We start from the raw sequence: 21068 nt of genomic DNA, 5'->3' as shown, positions 1-21068 counted from the left end.
TATATATATTCTATACCCTGAGGTTGAAATGGGGATGCACAGCCTTCCTATGTTTGCTTGTAATGACAAAAACTTTAACGAGTACACAGACTGGCCAGGCATGGTGGCACATGCCTGTAACCCCAGAACCTTGGGAGGCCGAGGCAGGTGAATAACCTGAGGTCAGAAGATCGAGACCAGCCTGGCTAACAAAAGGAAATCCTGTCTCTACAAAAATACAAAAAATTATCTGGGCATGGCAGAGCACACCTGAAGACCCAGCTACTAGGGAGGCTGAGGCAGAAGACTTTCTTAAACCTGGGAGGCAGAGGCTGTAGTGAGCCAAGATCGCACCACTGTGCTCCAGCCTGGCAACAGAGTGAGACTCCATCTCAAAAAAAAAAAAAAAAAAAGGTGTAAAAACTGAAAACTTCTTTTTTCCTACTAAATCATTAAGTCAGAATTGAGTTTTGAAAGACAAGCCAACCTTAATTGTATAATCTTTTTTTTAACTGAAAATCAACAATTTTTATAGTTTCATACCCTCTGATATATAAGGAAGTCACACTCACTTCAGCTTCAGAAACATGGTCTTAAGTACAATTTCTTTCTTCCTGATATTCTGATAAAAGACCAGAGATATAAGAGAAATTATAATTTCAGAGATGTTTGTTATGAGGGGAATTTCCACATGGGGTGGGAGGGTTACCTAGATAAACGATTATCAAACTTTTTTTCTGTGGGGCACGATGGCTCGTGCCTGTAGTCCCAGCTACTCGAGGCTGAGGTGGGAGGATTGCTTGAGCCCAGGAGTTCTGGGCTGCAGTGCGCTATGCCCACCGGGTGTCCGCACTAAGTTCGGCATCAATATGGTGACCTCCCGGGAGCGGGGACCACCAGATTGCCTAAGGAGGGGTGAACCGGCCCAGGTCGGGAACGGGGCAGGTCAAAACTCCTGTGCTGATCAGTAGTGGGATAGCGCCTGTGAATAGCCACTGCACTCCAGCCTGGGCAACATAGCGAGAGACCCTGTCTCTTAAAAAAAAACAAAAAAACAACTTTTTTTCTTTTTTAGCAGCAGAATCCTTTTATTACAAAGGAGACTAATATATGTCATCCAAAAATAGAAATACTCTGAGCTGTAGCTGGTGGGGTGACAGAAGTCAGACCTGGGGCTGTCCCAGTCAGTACTCCACACTCCTTATGACTGCCTCAGAGTTTCCTCTATGCTGAAGTTTTTCAGAGCATAACTTCAAACCATTAACTGTGAAAATACTTGAAAGATCTGACTTTTATTTTTTTAAGCCAGGGTCTTGCTCTATTGTCCAAGTAGAGCACAGTGGTACAATCTTGGCTTACTGTAGCCTTTAACTCCTGGGCTCAAGAGATCCTCCCACCTTAGCCTCTAGAGTAGCTTGGACCAGTGCACACCACTCTTCCCAATATTTTTATTTATTATTATTATTTTATTAAATTTTTTATTTTTGTAAAAACAGGTTATCTCTATATTGCCCAGGCTGATCTCGAACTCCTGGCCTCACATTATCCTCCTGCCTCAGTCACACCAGTCACTGTGATTACAGGCATAAGCCACTGCATCTAGCTATCTCTGACTTTAATAATTTCAAAAAAACTGGTGGTGGAAGCCACTGTTAGGAAAAAGGCAAGTACAATACAAAGTCCCTCATTATAGTCAATACATGGCAAATGAACCAAAAAAAGTACCAAAAAATTCACTATTTTTACCTACATGCCTGAACACATGGGAACAAGGAACAGTCAATTTTGTTAATCAAATATTTACTAATATATTCTGTGTAAAGACTGAACTAGTCCTTGGGGAAATAAAATGATATATAAAATGCAATTCCTGGCCTCAGCCATTTTATTTTCTAATAAAGGAGAAAAGACACATAGAAATCCTAGGTCGATAAAAGTAAGAACTGGCATAATTTTTTTTTTTTTTGAGACAAAGTTTTGCTTTTGTTGCAATGGCGTGATCTTGGCCCACTGCAACCTCCACGCTTCGTGTTCAAGTGATTCTCCTGCCTCAGCCTCCCGAGTAGCTGGGATTACAGTCACGATCAACCATGCCTGACTAATTTTTTGTATTTTTAGTAGAAACGGGGTTTCACTATGTTGGCCAGGCTGGTCTTGAACTCCTGACCTCAGGTGATCCGCCTGCCTTGGGCTCGCAAAGTGCTAGAATTACAGGCGTGAGCCACCATGTCTGGCCTAAAACTGGCTTAGTATTTATGGCATCGTAGTCTTAAAAGGAGAGGACAAAGAAGGTAGTGCAGAAAAAAATATGTAGATATGTAACTACTGATGACACCCAAATTTGAAGAAGGACATAAACTTACAGATTCAAGAAGCTAAATGGCCCCCCAAAAGAATAAACTCAAAGAAGTACACATCCGACATATGACACATCATAATCAAACTGCTGGAAATGACAAAGAAAAACTGTGAAAGCAACCAGAGAAAAATGACACAGGAGAACAACACAAACAATTATGTATCAGAGACAATGGAGGCTTAAAAAAAAGAAAGAAACAAACAAAGGAGGCTAAAATAAAACAGAACTTTTTGTTTGTTTGTTTTCTGACATGGAGTCTTGCTGTTGCCCAGACTAGAGTGCAGTGGTGTGATCTCAGTTCATTGCCACCTTCTCCTCCTGGGTTCAAGGGATTTTCCTACCTCAGCCTCCTGAGTAGCTGGGATTACAGGTGTGCACCACCACAACCAGCTAATTTTTATATTTTTAGTAGAGATGGGGTTTCACGATGTTGCCCAGGCTGGTCTCAAAACTCCTGAACTCAGGTGATCCACCTGCCTTGGCCGCCCAAAATTCTGAAATTACAGGCATAAGCCACTGCACCCAGCCAGAACTTTTTTTTCTAATGCTGAAAGAAAAGAAATGTAAACTCTGAATTCTGTATCCAGAAAAAAATATCCTTTAGAGATAAAGGTGAAGTAAGTAAAGCCATTCTCAAGAGCAAACCTTCTTTGAAAGAATTAACTAAAGGAGATTGTTCAGATAAGGGAAACACTAGAGGAACTCTTGGAATTTCAGGAATGAAGAAAGAGTGACAGAAATGTTAACTATCAGGCAGCGCGCAGTGGCTCACGCCTGTAATCCCAGAACTTTGGGAGGCCGAGGTAGGTGGACTGCTTGAGCCCAGAAGTTTGAGACCAGCCTGGGCAATATGGCAAATCCCCGTCTCTACCAAAAATACAAAAAAAATTAGCTTGCGTAGTGGCATGTGCCTGTGGTCCTAGCTACTCAGTAGGCTGAGGTGGGAGGATTGCTTCAGCCTGGGAGGGAGAGGTTGCAGTGATCTCAGATAGCACCACTGCACTCCAGCCTGGGTGAGACAGGATGAGACAATGCAGTATTGACACAAGAACAGGTAAATATATAAATGGAACAGAAGAGAATCCATAAATAAACCACGCATGTTAACTGATTTATGACAAATGTGACACTGCTATTCAGTGGGGGAAAGGATGGTCTTTTTTTAGAGACTTTATCTGAAAAAAGAAAGAAATGGTAAACATAATAAATTATTCTCTTGAGTTTTTTATAGTCTAACAACTAAAAGAGAAAAAAATTTTTTTTAATTATCTTATGTGATTTCCAATGTGTTAGCTATAAGACAAGAGATTACGCCACTGCATTATAGCCTGGATGACAGAGTGAGAACCTGTCTCAAAAACAAACAAATAAACCCAAGATATAATAATAAGGCATGAGATTGGTAAACTTTTTCAATAAAAGACCAGATAGCAAAGAGTTTTGGCCTTGCAGGCCATGTGGTCTCTGTTACAACTTCTGGACTCTGCCATTGTAGGGCAAATGTGGCCAAAATATATTAAATGAGAATGACTGTCTTCCAATAAAACTTTATTTATGGGGCCAGGCGCAGTGGCTTATACGTATAATCCCAATATGTTGGAAGGCCGAGGTAGGAGGACTGCTGGGGCCCAACTCAAGCCCTGCTTGAGGTGAAGATGAGCCTGGGCAACACAGGGAGATCTCATTTCCGTAAGAAAATATTACAGGCCAGGTGTGATGGTTCACACCTATACTCCTAGCACTTTGGCAGGCTGAGGTGGACGGATCATTTGAGCCCAGGAGTTTAAGACCAGCCTGGGCAAAAAGGCAAAACCCTGTCTCCACAAAAAATACAAAATTAGCCAGATGGGATAGTACATGCCTGTAGTCTCAGCTACTTGGGAGGTTGAGGTAGGAGGATTACTTGAGCCCGGGAGGTGGAGGCTGCAGTGAGCTGTGATTACACCACTGCACTCCAGCCTGTGTCAAAAAAAACAAAACAAGTTACTTCTAATAGGAGGTTATAGAAACAACAACAACAACAACAAAATGCTTTATTTATAAACCAGGAGTGGTGGCTCATACTTGTAATCCCAGCACTTTGTGAGGCTGAGGCAGGAGGATTACTAGAGCCTAGGAGTTTGAAACCAGCCTGGGAAACATAGTGAGACCCTACCTCTACAAAAAAAATTTAAACCAAAAAAAATTAGTTGGGCATGGTAGTATGTGCCTGCAGTCCCAGCTACTTGGGAGGCTGAGGTGGGAGACTGCTTGAGCCTAGAGCGAGCCATGATTACACCACTGCACTCCAGCCTCAGAAACAAAGCAAGACTCTTTATCTCAAAATAAATAAATAAATAAATAAATAAATAAATAAAAACAACAAAAGCCAGGCATGGTGGCTCATACCTGTAATCCCAGCACTTTGGGAGGCCAAGGCAGGCAGACCTGAGGTCAGGAGTTCCAGACCAGCCTGGCCAACATGGCAAAACCCTGTCTCTACTAAAAAAAAAACAACAAAAAAAAAATCAGCCAGGTGTGCGATCCCAGCTACTTGGGAGGCAGAGGTTGCAGTGAGACAAGACTGCACCCCGGCACTCCAGACTGGGTGACAGAGTGAGACTCTGTCTCTAAAAAATAATAAAAACAACAAACAGAAAACCGCTTTATTTATAGACACTGAAATTTGAATTCTATATAATTTTCATGCCTCACAAATATTCTTGGGTTTTGAGTTTTTTCAACTATTAAAAAATATAGGCTGGGCATGCTTGCTCATGCCTGTAATCCCAGCACTTTGGGAGGCTGAGGTGGGAGGATTGCTTGAGCCCAGAAATTCAAGATCAGCCTAGGCACCGTAGTAAGACCTTGTCTCTACAAAAAAATTTTTTTAACTTCCTGGGTATGATAGCATGCTCTGGTGGTCCTACTTACTTGGGAGGCTGAGCCTGGTAGGTTGAGGCTGCAGTGAGCCATGATTGTGCTACTGCATAAGCCAGTGATCTCACCACTGCACTCCCACCTGGGTGGAAGGGCAAGACCCTGTCTCAAAATACACACACACACACACACACACACACACACACACACCCCCACTTCTTAGCTCATAAGCCATACAGAAGCAGGCAATAGGCTACCATAAGACAACGACAACATAAAGAATGGAGCCTTCTGGCTGGAACAGCTATCTTCCAGTAACTTGATGAACACAAAGGTTAAGAATAGAGGCACCCGATATATGTTCGCTAGGCCTTTTAGAAAATGTGCAGTTGTTCCTTTGGCCATGTATATGCAAATCTATAAGAGAGGTGATATTGTAGACATCAAGGGAATGGGTACTGTTCAGAGAGGAATGCCCCACAAGTGTTACCATGGCAAAACTGGAAGAGTATACAATGTTCTCCAGCGTGCTGTTGGCATTGAGGTAAACAGACAAGGGCAAGATTCTTGCCAAGAGAATTAATGTGTGTATCGAGCTGATATTAAGAGCTGACATAACTTCCTGAAACACATGAAGGAAAATGATCAGAAAAAGAAAGAAGCCAAAGAGAAAGGCAACTGGGTTCAACTGAAGCAGCAGCCTGCTCCACCCAAAGCAGCACACTTTGTGAAAACAAATGGGAAGGAGCCTGAGCTGCTGGAACCTCTTCCCTACGAATTCATAGCATAATAGATGCTAAAAAAAAAAAAAAAGATCTCTGGAATATAAAATTACTTCTCTTCATTGAGTAGAAATGTGGTGTCCTCCTCTCCCCTAAAGAAATATTTAAAGCAAATTTTAATTGTGTCCTAATTCATTATGTAATGTCTTTACTATTCAAATTTAATATATTTCTTGCTGAAAGATGTGAGGTAGCTTATTGTGCAACAAATAACTGGTTAGAAAATGGCCAGATATTATGAAATATCTGTATTCATTTGAAGATAGTCCCTCTAAATCATCATAGAAGAAATAATTTATAAAACTAGAAAGAAAAAAGATTGGAGAGTAAGGCTGGGTGCAGTGGCTCACACCTGTAATCCTAGTACTTTCGGAGGCTGAGGCGGGCAGATCATTTGAGGTCAGGATCGAGCCTGGCCAACATGGTGAAACCCTGTCTCTTCTTGGATGTTACAGTGAGCCAAGATCACGACACTGCACTCCAGCCTGGGTGACACAGTGAGACTCCATCTCAAACAAACAGAAGAATGGGGAGTAAAGAGACTTAAATGGTAGTAAGATTTCTACATTCCACTTGAGATACTAATTTTAAGGAAACTGTGAAAAGTTAATATATATCTTATAATCCCTAGAGAAACCACTAAAAAATTATACAAAGAGATAAAGGGTGAAGAGTCAGAGATGACTAGGGAGGTTTGAGCCCAGAAAATTAGGAGGATGGTAGACTGGGTACGGTGGCTCATGCCTGTAATCCCAGCACTTTGAGAGGCCAAGGTGGGTGGAACATGAAGTCAGGAGCTCAAGACCAGCTTGGCCAACATGGCGAAAGCCCGTCTCTACTAAAAATACAAAAACTAGCTGGGTGTGGTGGCAGGCACCTGTAATCCCAGCTACTTGGGAGTCTGAGGCAGGAGAATTGCTTGAACTCAGGTGGCAGAGGTTGCAGTGAGCCGAGATTGAGCCACTGCACTCCAGAGTGAGACTCTGTCTCCAAAAAAAAAATTAGGAGGATGGTAATGAGGAAGCAGGTGTAATGAAGAGAAATAGAGAAGACAAGCAAATATTTGGTAAAAAATGATGAATACTCCTTTTAGACATTTTGAATTTAATAAATCAGTTTCTGGTGATGTTCATCAGTGAAACTGTACTAGGCAAAAAGTCAAGTGTAGAGATAAAGTTCTGGGTATTGTTCATACAAGGTAGACAGATAAAGACATGAATATATAGCAGAGTACTTAAAATAGAAAGCTGCTAAATTAATAGCTTTTGGAAGTTATGATCTATGAAGGCTATGCAGAGCAGAAGAGTGGCAGATTCTGCTAATTTCTTCCCTTTTCCCTTAGTAAAATCCCTTATTTTGTGTGGGGAAGTAATGCATCCGGATAAAAGGTTACATTTCTTGCCTTCCTTGCATACAGGGTAGCCAACAAGATGCCAGCAGAAGTCTTATGCTATGGCTTCTGGGAAACCTCTCCAAAGGTAACAGATTAAGATGGGAGGCAGGTGCTTTTTTCTATTCTACTTTCCTTTTCTTTCAAGACTGGAAAAAAATGTGACGGGTGGAGCTACAAAAGCAATTTTGCAATAAAGAAGTAACTTTAAGAAGCCTGAAACAGTGATTCCATTGTGAATTCATCATACCCCTCCTATTTACTTACCTATCTACCTCCAGATCCTATATTAAATCATTACTATAATTTCATTTTCTTTTCATAGCAGCTAAATGCCATTCCTAACTCAATATTTCCTGAACTTTCCCCATGATGGCACACACAATAAATGAAAAAATATATTGTGAATAAGGCTGTTTGCCTGTGGGGAAGGGAGCAGGGCACCAGGTGCTACAGACCCTGGCTATAGGCTGATAGGACTGAAATGACCAATATTTCAGCATCCTGGATCTCACCAGGAATTTCTGATTAAATGAATACAAGGAGGAAGAGAGAGGCCGAGGCAGGCATATCACACAGTCAAAAGATTGAGACCAGCCTGGCCAACACGGTGAAACCCCATCTCTACTAAAAATACAAAAATTAGCCAGGCATGGTGGCACGCGCCTGTGGTCCCAGCTACTCGGGAGGTTGAGGTGGAAGAATCACTTGAACCCAGGAGGTGGAGGTTGCAGTGAGCCGAGATTGTGCTATTGCACTCAAGCCTGAGTGACAGAGCGAGACTCCATGTCAGTGTGTATGGGGGTTTGGAGGGGGAATTTATGGTATCAACTTTCAAAGAATCTGAATAAGGAGGTAGAAAGTGTGTGATGGGGTGGGAAATACTCATTATTAAGGAAGAGAGGAGGGAAGCTGAGGGGATTTAAGTGGGTGGTTTTGATCTCAGTTGTTGTCAAGGGCATGAAGCAAGGCTCGGTGCAGTGGCTCACTCCTGTAAATCCCAGAACTTTAGGACACTGAAGCAACCAGATTGCTTGAGTCCAGGAGTTTGACGCCAGCCCGGGCAACATGGTGAATGTTTACAATAAATACAAAAAATTAATTGGGTGTGGTGGCATGCACCTGTAGTTCCAGCTACTGGGAAGGCTGAAGGAGGAGGATCACCTGAGCCCAGTGGCCAAGGCTGCAGTAAGCCATGATCGCACCACTGCACTCTAGCCTGGGAGACAGAGTGAGACTCTGTCTTAAAAAAAAGAGAACAAATGGGGCTAATGAATCTTGAGAATGAAGTTAAGTGTTGGAAAATGGAAACATAACAGGGAGATGAAGGGACTACTAAGTACTGCAGGCTCAACTTATATAAGTTAGCATATATACTTGCATCATAAACAGCTCGATCAGTTTGGGAATTCTCCTACCTGTCAGTGTAGGATCAGGAGTCGAACAACAAGAGGTAGAGATTTCCTGAATTTGTGACTAGTAAGGTATTATGATTTGAATGCGTCTCCCAAAGTTTATGTGTTGGCAAGTTACTCACCAATATAATAGTGTTGAGAGATGGGATCTTTTAATAAGATTATTGGGTTATAAGGATTCTGTCCTGATGAATGGATGAATGCTGCTATCACAGGAATAGGTTCCTGATAAAAAGATGAGTTAGGTTCCCTTCCTTTACCCTGTTCTCATGTGTTCTCTCACCATGTGATGCCATGTTATGATGCAGCAGGAAGGCCTTCACCAGATGCAGCCCCTCAATCTTGGACTTCCCAGTCTCCGGAACTGTGAGTCAAATATACTTGTATTGTTTATAAATTACCTATCCTGCAGTAGCCTCTTAGAGCAGCACAAAATGGACTAAGACACAAAGTGAGCACTTTCATTTTCTGATGAAATAAAACTACACAACAACTGTATAATAACATTTCATTGCCGCTGCTGTTTTTTTTTTTTTGAGATGGAATTTTGCTCTTATTGTTCAAGCAGGAGTTCAATGGCACGATCTCAGCTCACTGCAACCTCTGCCTCCTGGGTTCAAGCAATTCTCCTGCCTCAGCCTCCTGAAGAGCTAGAATTACAGGCGCCCACCACCATACCCAGCTAACTTTGTTTGTGTTATTTTTTGTAGAGAAGGGGTTTCACCATGTTGGCCAGGCTGGTCTCGAACTCCTGACCTCAGGTGATCCACCCACCTTCACCTCCGAAAGTGCTGGGATTACAGGTGTGAACCACCATGCCCAGCTCATTGCTGGTATTGATATTTTTCTTTTCTTTTCTTTTTTTTTGAGACGGAGTCTTGCTCTGTTGCCCAGACTGGAGTGCAGTGGGGTGATCTCAGCTCACTACAACCTCTGCTTCCTGGGTTCAAGCAATTCTTGTGCCTCAGCCTCCTGAGCAGCTGGGACTACAAGTGCATGCCACCATGTCTGGTTAATTTTCCTATTTTTAGTAGAGACTGGGTTTCACCATGTTGGTTAGGCTGGTCTCGAACTCCTGACTTCAGGTGATCTACTCACCTTGGGAGGCCAAGGTGCTGGGATTACAGGTGTGAGCTACCACGTCCAGCCAATATTTTTCTTTTGAGATAGTCTCACTCTGTCGTCCAGGTTAGAGTGCAGTGGGGCGATCTTGGCTCACTGCAACCTCTGCCTCCTGGGTTCATGGGATTCTCTTGCCTCAGCCTCCAGAGTAGATGGGATTACAGGCATATGTCACCACACCTAGCTAATTTTTCTATTTTTAGTAGAGATGAGGTTTTACCATATTGGCCAGGCTGGTCTCGAACTCCCGGCCTCAAGTAATCCACCTGCTTCGGCTTCCCAAAGTGTTGGGATTACAGGTGTCAGACACCATTCCCAGCCATTTGTTTGTTTTCAAGTTGCCATAGTCAACCAGTGTTAAACCCATGCTGATTCCATGTTTTTCTTTTTTTGAGATGGGGGTCTCACTTTGTCACCTAGAGTGGAACACAGTGGCACAATCATAGCTCACTGTTGCTTTGAACTCCTGGGCTCAAGTGATCCTCCTGCCTTAACCTCCTGAGTAGCTGGGACTACAGGCACAAGCCACTGTGCCTGGCCCTGATTCCATGATTAAAAATTTTTATTTTTGTAGAGACAGGGTCTTGCTGTGTTGTCCAGGCTGGTCTCAAATTCCTGGGCTCAAGTGATCCATCTGCCTCGGCCTTCCAAACTGGTGGAATTACAGGCATGAGCCATCACACCTGGTCTGCATAGATTCTTATAACTTAAGAGCTGACAGGTTAGGCATGGTAGTTCACACCTGTAATGCCAGCACTTTGGGAGGCTGAGGCAGGAGGATCACTTGAGGTCAGGAGTTTGAGACCAGCCTGGGCAACACAGCAAGACTCTGTCTCTATTTAAAAAAAAAAAAAAAAGAAAAGAAAACATTTAGCTGAGTATGGCCACACATGCCTGTAGTCCAAGCTACGCAGGAGGCCAAGGAAGGAGGATCACTTGAGCTCAAGAGTCTGAGGCTACAGTGAGAGATGATTTTATTGCATACTCCAGTCTGGGTGACACAGTGTAACCGTCTCAAAAAAAAAAAAAAAAGAACTGACAGGTCCTACTTGGTCATTTATTTCAACTTAAAAGATGAGGTAAATAAGGCCCAGGAAAATTAAGGGATTTTTCCAAGGTCATAATGATAGTGGTAGAGATATAGAAGTCTCCAGATTTTTAGCCCAGTGCTCCTTCCATTATACCATAAATTCTTCCATAAAGCACATTTGCCAAAGTAAACTACACAACTGGTATTAGCCTTTGGGTTAGTGCTACTGGCCAGAAAGGAGAACTACAGCATTCTCCGGGAATTCTTACCTAAAGGTCAGCCTTGCCTTTCTTTAAAATACCATACAAGCTAGTAAGCAATTTTGTGTCAGAAAAAGTATACAGTCTTCTTTAAGGCTTCTTAAACTTTGTTTCCAGGATCCCGGATTAGAGTTAGGCCTTGTGAACCCAGAATAGACTTGGTACTTGGTAGTTTTTTGAGACAAAGTCTCACTCTGTTGCCCACACTGGAGTGCAGTGACACAATTTCGGCTCACTGCAACCTCCACCTCCTGGATGCAAGTAATTCCCCTGCCTCAGCCTCCCAAGTAGCTGGGATTACTGGCTAATTTTTGCATCTGTAATAGAGACAGGGTTTCCCCATGTTGGCAAGGCTGGTCTCAAACTCCTGACCTCAGATGATCCACCTGCCTCGGCAATATTTAATATTTTGATTTGAAGTGAGGTGAGATAAAGCAAAATCCAGTGGAAATGGCCCTTGTATAGAGCTGAGAATGTCTCAAAAACAAACAAACAAAAAATTCTAGGTTACACTTGGGTCTTCTTAACAGTTCCAAGGTTGAATCCAGTCAAGTATGATCTTTGCAGTGCTGACTGAATTATGAACAAACTAAAAGAAAATGGAATCTGCAGGAATTTAAAAATGCCTCCAAGGCAAGGTTTAAAGTGAGCAATAGGCAAAGAAGAGGATAGAAAGAAGTAACACTGTAGGACAAGTAGGCAAAGAAACTAGGAATAATTGAGGCCATGACTCCTACACCTGTTCTCAGCAAGGTGGCTCAGTTCTACAGGAACCTCAGTGTCCTCCATCCCCTCAGAGGCCAAGCATTCACAGCTTCGCTCTGAGCTGTAAGGACTTTTCTGTTTGAAGACAGTAAGTAGTTTGCTGGACAAAGAGACAGACAGAAGTACAAAATGTTGAGTGGCAGACAAAAAACCTAGAAGTCTGGAAGAATTTTTTTAAAAAGTATCTGTATGTAGTTCTTATGATTAACTTGAGGACTGACTCAGTATACTGGATCTTATAGATCTTTAGAGAATAATCTTTGCAGGAAATCTCTGTTACCTGAAGATGAAAAGGAATCTGAACCAACTCTGATCACAATTCAGATCTTCGCCAACTGACAGTTCAGGTGAAGGCCCTCTGGGGTGACCAGAAAGCAAAGAAAAATGAGTATATTATTGTAGAACAGTTCTCTTTCCCTTGGGATGAAATAAAAAAATATAGAACAGAGCTAAGCCTTGAAATATAGTAAGTGGGAGAAAACCTGGTATTAAAAGTAGGATTAAAAATCTGGGCTGGGCGCAATGGCTCACACTGTAATCCCAACACTTTGGGAAGCTGAGGCGGGCAGATCACCTGAGGTCAGCAGTTCGAGACCAGACTGATCAACGTAGTGAAACCCCATCTCTACTAAAAATACAAAAATTAGCTGGGCATGGTGGTGGGCACCTATAATCACAATTACTCAGGAGTCTCAGTAAGGAGAATTGCTTCAACCTGGGAGGTGGAAGTTGCAGTGAGCCGAGATGGCGCCACTGGACTCCAGCCTGGGAGACAGAGTGACACTCCATCTAAAAAAAAAAAACAAAAAACAAAAACTTATAGATTTAGACAATGAGACTGATCTCAAACCTGGTGAAAGCAGTAGTTATTCTGAATTTCAGAGAAGATTAGAATTTTGGAAAGTATTGTGACACCATTCCTAAGTTTCAAGCAGTATTTTAATACCCACTAGATATATATTAAGATAGATCCAGAAATCACAATGACATAGATGCAAGCATTTCTTTATTCACCCAAATGTTGTTTTTTTTTTTAACAGAGTCTTGCTCTGTCACCCAGGCTGGAGTGCAATGGCACGATCTCGGCTCACTGCAACCTCTGCCTCCTGGGTTCAAGCGATTCTCCTGTCTCAGCCTCCCAGGTAGCTGGGATTACAGGCACACAACACCATGCCCAGCTAATTTTTTTGTATTTTTAGTAGAGATGGGGTTTCACCATCTTGGCCAGGCTGGTCTCCAACTGCTGACCTGAGGTGACCCACTACTCCTGGCCTCAAACAAATATTTTTGACAGTCTACTACTATAGGTGTCAGCTGCCACCTACGTTAACTACTTTGGTTACAATGATGAGCAAAACAGAGTGCCTGATCTCACACAACTTCTAACACAGTAGAAGAGATAGACATTAATAGAAAAATCATAAAATTATAAACAAAGTTGCAAACTGTGATGTGTACTATGAAATAAAGTACAGAGTACCTTAAAAGTACATATTGGGCCATGGGAGGTGGCTCAAACCTATAATCCTAGCACTTTGGGAGGCAGAGGTGGGCATATCATAGGAGTTCAAGACCAGCCTGGCCAGCATGGTGAAACACCGTCTCTACTAAAAATACAAAAATGGGCTGTGCGTGGTGGCATGTGCCTGTCGTCCACTCAGGAGGCTGAGGCAGGAGAATTGCTTGAACCTGGGAGGTAGAAGTTGCAGTGAGCCAAGATCGAACTGCAGCACTCCAGCCTGGGCGACAGAACAAGACTCTGTCTCAAAAAAAAAAAAAAATCCAAAAAATGAAAAACAAACAAACAAATGTAACAGGGGAACTTGGTAATAATAGGCTGCCTGTGACAACCTGATAAGAGAGCCTTTCAGAGCAAATAATTTACAAGAAATTTAAAAAAATTATTTGTTAGCTTCCCCCTGGCAGGAAGGAATCATCAGATAAACAGGTATATTGTCCTCAAGAGAGTGAAAGCATTAGCCTCACTCTCCAGAAGTTTTTGTTAGGTTCACATATACAAAAAGCATCTTGTCCATGGAAAAGAGTCACTGTCATAAGGACAAGCAGAACAAATAGGCAGGAAATTGATTTATTCTATCTTCAATATATTAAGGCAAGAGGCCTTGAAGGTTGCTTGGTGGCACAGAGATGTGGTTTGGATATGTCTGTCATTCCAACAGACTCTGTGATTATTCAGATTTGTCCATAAGCAGATGATATTTTAAAAATTAGATAGCCACTTTGTGATTTTCAGATGGTATATTGTACACACATACCCAGAGTCAACCTCCAGAGTTAAACTCACCCTCTACCTTCTCTGCATCAGCTTCTACCACACAGGCACATGATAAAAATCTCATTAGCAATGTTATTCTGAAAGCTGAGGATGTATTATATCCCTAATGACGAGACAGGCCAGAACACAGAGTTCTTAACCTGTAACACAACAGCACCTACTGCATGGTAAACTTTAAATAAATACTGAATGACAACAAAATATTCAGGGAAACAGACTTTTGTTAAAATCACCAGAATGAAATGCCTGAATTCCTATGGGCAGACTGACAAGATTGCTCTGTGATAATCAGAGATGATTAGCTGTGCTCCTCTTGGCCTCTAAATTCCTCAGAGTGAGGATAGTTTGAAAGTCTGGTTACTGATGCAGAGACATGACAGGACTCTGAGGCCCAGCCTCTCTAACCACATATACTCTGACAAGGACTTGGATTCTTTATAAAAAGAATATGCAGAAATCAAATTGCCACCAGATATTACCAAAAGATCTGAAATAACCCCATTAAGTCCCTTTACACTTCCATTTTTTTCAGGTTCATGAATTTCCAAAAACAGAAGAGATTCTGTTCTCTGGGGCAAATGGAATATGCAAGAAGTCTACATGCGTTGGGCAGCAGCAACCTACAGTGAACCAACCGGTTAGTGGATACCTGAAAACAAGACCATCTAAACATTTCTCTGTTGCCTTGGCCTATAAAATCTGTACTAAGTGACAGACACATGAAGTGGTGTGGGTGGCTGGGCAATGAGGCAATCAGTGGGAAGAGTAAGCTGGCTGTACCTACAGGTGTTAAAAAAGGCAAGACCAGCATATGCAATGAGCCAACATTAAGTCAATTTAAGAGTGACTATTCATTCCAGTGACTCCCTCAGCTGCCCTTTTATTACTTTTTCTCTTCAAGCCTGACCTCGAATTTAATTTATAATCTAACTCTCTCATATAAAATGATAGAAGGGATATGGAGATACAGTTTGAATTACCTGGCCAACAACTATCACATGACTGCTTAAGTACCAAGGTCAACACTGTTAAAGAATGAAGCAAAGATAATTAATCTAAAAAGCTGGCATTGGCAATCTCTAGAAGCTGGCAAATTTTGCTCAGTCTGCTAAAATCCTCTGTGTGGGTATCACTTGCAGACTGTGGACACTTGAGAGTCTAATAAACACTTTGCAGTATTTACAACAATAAGCCCCTGGTAGCTCCTCTGCAGAAGAAGGGTGAGAAAGAATGGGAAAGCCACATATCGCACTTACCATCTTCCGTTTCCTGCCACACGATGCCTTCAAGGTTGACGCTAGTTCCAGGTTCACAGGGGCCCAAGCACTCAGGCTCTGTGGCTAGAGCCACATCACATGTGTTGACCCCAACTGATCGGGTACGAACCATGATCTGCTCACAAGGAGATGAGATGTCATTATTGACCACTGGCACCAAAAGGTGTATTGGCAGTACCGCTGGTGTAGAAACAGGGGACTCCATCTGTTGGGGGGAAGAAAAAGTAGTAGCTGAGTTGCACAGCGAACACTGAGAAAAAAATACGTTTTCTGTATTTAATCTAGTCCTACATCTATTAATGCCAGAATGCAGACAGCTGTAAATATAAGAGACTTTGGTTCTTCTTTTCAAGTTCTGGCTTATGATACCACTACAAATCTAGTGGTTTAGATGACAGCATCCTGTATTAAGAGAAATTCTTATTAATAAGCTTATAGGCCAGGTGTGGTGGCTCAAGCCTGTAATCCCAGCACTTTGGGAGACCAAGGCGGGTGGATCACGAGGTCAAGAGATTGAGATCATCCTGGTCAACATGGTGAAACCCTGTCTCTACTAAAAATACAAAAAAAAAATTAGCTGGGCATGGTGGCATGTGCCTGTAATCCCAGCTACTCAGGAGGCTGAGGCAGGAGAATTGCCTGAACCCAGGAGGTGGAGGTTGCGCTGAGCCAAGATCGCGCCATTGCACTCCAGCCTGGGTAACAAGAGCAAAACTCCGTCTCAAAAAAAAAAAAAAAAAAAAGCTTGTAATGATCTTCCTCATAAACTACAGTTGGCGCATTTTTTTAAAAAGTTCTATTTTTCTCATCTCACTAAAAAAAGTCTCTAATAAAAGAGAATCAGTGCCAGATTTCAATAGTAACAGAGTGCACAGACTGATGAGAAAGACAAGGCCCAGCATCTGAGGTATGTTCTGCTACCACCACTATGCTTCCTACCAATCTACAATTCAGCAAATAGTACATTAGTCTGGCATAAAATCCACGAATTTGATTGGGGATAAAGAGAGGAAGAAACAGCCAAATCCTAGGAATGCCATGATTCCTAATGATCTTAGGTACTTTAATACATATTTAGCTAGAAGGAATCTACTTAAAAGTTATAGGAGTGCTAGGATTAATCTGGTGGGAGTTTCTAACCCTTAGAGACTATAACAGTGGTTGTTTAATTTGTAAGAAACAGGAGGTGCTGTTGCCACACAGAAGCCAATCCATAATACTCTAAAGATGTAGTTGATTATGTACACATAGATAGAAATACTCAGCTGGGCACAGTGGCTCATGCCTGTAATCCCAGCACTTCAGGAGGCTGAGGTGGGTGGATCACCTGAGGTCAGGAGTTAGAGACCAGCCTAACATGGTGAAACCACATCTCTACTAAAAATACAAAAACTAGCTGGGCATGGTGGCAGGCGCCTGTAATCCCAGCTACTCGGGAGGCTAAGGCAGGAGAATAGCTTGAACCTGGGAGGCGGAGGTTGCAATGAGCTGAGATTGCACCACTGCATTCCAGCCTGGGCAACAGAGCAAGACTCTGTCTTAAAACAAACAAACAAACAAAAAGAAATAGTCAATAGTCAAATACTAGCAATCTGCCTTCAAAACCAGAACCTCTCACAAGAATGTAAATAGTTAGGTTCCAAGAAGAATGCAACACATCTAGAGACAACATAAAAGTTGTGATGGGTAAGGTGTGGTGGCTCATGTCTGTAGTCCCAATGCTTTGGGAGGCCTAGGGAGGAGGTAGCCAGGAGTTTAAGACTAGCCTGGGCAACATAGCAAGAAGACCCCACCTCTGTAAAAAATAAAAATAGCCGGGCGCAGTGGCTCACGCCTGTAATCCCAGCACTTTGAGAGGCCGAGGCGGGTGGATCACAAGGTCAAGAGATCGAGACCATCCTGGTCAACATGGTGAAACCCCATCTCTACTAAAAATACAAAAAATTAGCTGGGCATGGTGGCGCACACCTGTAATCCCAGCTACTCAGGAGGCTGAGGCAGGAGAATTGCCTGAACCCAGGAGGCGGAGGTTGTGGTGAGCCGAGATCGCGCCATTGCACTCCGGCCTGGGTAACAAGAGCAAAACTCCGTCTCAAAAATAAATAAATAAATAAATAAAAATAAAAAAGGTATCTGTGTGTGGTGGCACATGCCTGTATTCTCAGCTACTCCAGAGGCTGAGGTGGGAGGACTACTTGAGCCCAAGAGATTGAGGCTACAATGAGCTATGATTGCACCACGGCACTCTTTAAATACCAGAATTTATGAGACTGACAAAGTCTATTATGCTCATTCAGGATTGGGGCATCACTCAGAATTGAGTCTATTGGTACCTCAATCCTATATGAGCATAATGTCTTGCATATACGAAGACTCTCAATGCACACACTGGCTTTTTTCCTCTGGAGATTAAGTAGAATACCAATCAGCAGACCCAGAAAACAAGAGTCAATGATTGGGACTTTTCAAGTCTTTGGGACTCTTCCCCTTGTGATAACATTTTAAGTCTAGGTTAAATGTAGTCCTTGAATAGAGACATCAGAGAAGATCATACATGTATCCTTAATCCCAGCTTCTGAATAGCCCTGCAACAGAACTCTGATTCTGGAATAATTTACTACATGACTATCACTCTATCTATAATCCATTTCCCTCTCACAACACACAAAGGGACAAACACCTTCCTGGCCTTGAAAACTAGCCTACAAGCTGAGGTCTGGGTACTGCATCCATTCTCCACAGTTGGCTCTGACTTCTTGGCTTAGAAAATCATCACTATTTGCAGATCATAGATCATCATTGTGAGTCCACAAAATGTTTATACACTGATTCTGATTAATTCTGCTCCCTGAAGAGCTGCCAAAACATTATCCTTATCTGATTATTCTCTCACACATACCCCTTGTACCTGCCTAACTCCACCTTTTTCATAAAATGAAGTGGAAGCCTGTATAATGAATTGTCTACATTTATGATAAATGCCAAAAGGCATATCTGCTCTCTTGAAAACTGGGCATTTATAATTTAACTTGCCAAACTTTCTGGGATGTGGTAGATCCTGGAGAGATCCTTTAAACATGCACAGAAGTGAAGGTAAAAACAACACAGAAAAAGTAAACCGGAACCTTTCAACTCACTCCTCTGCAGTGATGGAAGAAACCCTTGGGAGTCACTAGAGAGGGGAAGTATACAGATCATCTTTACTCTTGGCCTCACCTCTGTTTCTCTGTTCTTTCTCTTGGGGAAAACCTGTGACAGAAGCAGTTTCACAGCCCATATGTGTACTTCTTTTGCTTCGGGTTTGTTCTCTTTTCTATAATTTCTTCTATTAGTAAGATAAATTCCTGCAAGGTCCTCTTGGACACAGACATTGACCTAAACCTTCCAGGTCACTCCTGTGAACTTTCTGATTGCCTTTTGCACATGTCCTATTGCCAACCTATTCCACAGTTCAGGCAGCAACCCTAGGCACAGAAGAAAGTTTACCCCAGGGAGAAACCTGTACACTCTATGAGCCACTAAAGACAGCTCTTTTCTGGTAGTAGTTTCATTTCCGGCTAGGTTATTCAGTGCTCTTGGCAAGCCAGGAGAAATATATTCTAATACATTCTAGATAAAGTCAAGCACCCAATTTTGCACAAAGAAACCAAGAAAAGAACACCTAAAATGTAGATTGGAAACATCACTGTTGCATTCAAGCAGTTTGCCAAATTACACCCTGTTACAGAATAAATGAAGAGAAGAAAATTTAGCTGAACTGATCACTAAGAATAACAAAACAGACTCATACACATGAAGAACTCATTAACAAACATGCATCAAACTACCCTTACTGATTAGAGTTACTAGGCAGAGTTTGGCATCTCTGTTGTATGAAGAAGACTTTATCTAATTACTTAATGAAAAGGGATGTTTGGGGGTGGGAAGAAGTGATGAAATCCACCTTTGGGTTTGAACTGTTCGTTTTCTGTTTACTTCGAAACAGAAATCTGAAGAGAGATCACAGAGCAGCACAATAGTATTGAATTACAGCTCCGACTCTGCTAATTACCATTTGGTCACATCTATAATCTATATTAAGCCATAGAGCATAATAAGCTCTGTGACATTCATCTAATAACCTATGTGGCTTTACAGGATTTCATATTCTGTTATTCACTGAAACAAACATAGCTTCATTTATCACCTTCCAGGAGAAGGTAACAATCAGAAAGAGGGGGCTGGTGCAGTAGCTCAAGCCTGTAGTCCCTGCACTTTGGGAGGCTGATGTGGGAGGAGTGCTTGAGTCCAGGAGTTTGAGACCAGCCAGGGCAACATTGGGAGACCCTGTCTTAAGAAAAAAAACAAAACTAGCTGGTGTGTTGGTACACACCTGTAGTCCTAGCTACTTGGGAGGCTGAGGTAGGAGTGACACGGATGTGCTGGGTAGAGTAGAATTTGGGCTCTTTAAATGATACAGAAGTGGGTAAGGGAAGTACTGGGTAAAGGAGGACATGGTCCCTGGCTAGGGCTCCATCCTTGGGCCTGTACCCATGGACCTCAGTGAAGATAGGCATATTTGTTTTCCCGTCCAAATGTTGCATTTCCCAAGACCATCCTGGCCTGCCACACCTCCTGCCGAGCCTATAAACCTCTCCCAAAACCCTAGCAGGCAGACACACAAGCGCCTGGACTTCTAGAGGAACACACTGGCAGAAGAAGACACACACAGCTGGACGTCGAGAGGACGTGGAGGGGAACATGCCGCAGAAGACCACATGACAGATGCCAACAGGCTGTGGAACAAGGCGGAGTTTGGCCGGGGCAGTAGAAGAGCCTGGGCCACAGAATAGCCCAACTCCAGGGAAAAACCATCTACCTTCTGGCTCCCCAATCTGCTGAGTTAATTCCACAAAATAAAACCTTACAATCATTCTCCAAGCCCATGTGTGATTCAATTCTTCCAGTACAAGACAAGAGCCTTGGGATACAGAAAGCCCTCTGTTCTTGTGATAAGGCAGGGGTCTAACTGAGCTGACTAACACAAGCCACCTATGGACAGCTAAACTAAAAGAGCACCCTGTAACACACAACCACTGGGGCTTCAGCTGTTAAGCATTCACCCCTAGACACTGCCGTGGGTTTGGAGCCCCACAGCCTGACTGTCTGTAAGCTCCTCTAGAGGTTTGAGCAGCGGGGCACTAAAGAATTGAGCCATACTCCCACCCCACACCCTGTGAGGGGGACAAGGGAACTTTTCCCATTTCAGGAGGATTGCTTTAGCCCCAGAGGTCAAGGCTGCAGTGAGCTGTGATTGTACCACTGCACTCTAGCCTGTGCAACAGAGCAAGACCCTGTCTCAAAAAAGGAAAAGAAAAATATCAGAAAAGGACTCACTTTGCCCTCTTTCTCATATACCTAAAATACAAGAGCAGAGATTGTTAGGAGTTTGGTGTCAACAGAGAAAATAAGGAACAGGAATATAAAAAAGTTAAGGTCATCAGATGACTTAATAACTATAAGCAACAGAAGTTAGGCTAACTTAAGTCTCTGAA

At 42.6% G+C, this 21068-nt stretch overlaps 1 protein-coding gene across 2 annotated transcripts in view; it reads right to left on the bottom strand.

Annotated features, from left to right (window-relative positions):
- The window catches only part of ZNF609 (zinc finger protein 609), a 186517-nt gene that overhangs the window by 46399 nt on the left and 119050 nt on the right, over nt 1-21068 (bottom strand). For both annotated transcript variants that reach the window (XM_035258815.3, XM_035258817.3), the window contains exon 2: nt 15514-15739. In XM_035258815.3, coding sequence (XP_035114706.3) covers nt 15514-15739 — 226 coding nt within the window. The remainder of the gene's footprint in view (nt 1-15513; nt 15740-21068) is intronic.

This window comes from Callithrix jacchus, chromosome 8 (genome assembly GCF_049354715.1).
Source record: "Callithrix jacchus isolate 240 chromosome 8, calJac240_pri, whole genome shotgun sequence".
NCBI classification, from domain to species: domain Eukaryota; kingdom Metazoa; phylum Chordata; class Mammalia; order Primates; family Cebidae; genus Callithrix; species Callithrix jacchus.
The sequence above is the reverse complement of the archived record's forward strand: the minus strand, read 5'-3'. Positions and strand labels throughout refer to the sequence as shown.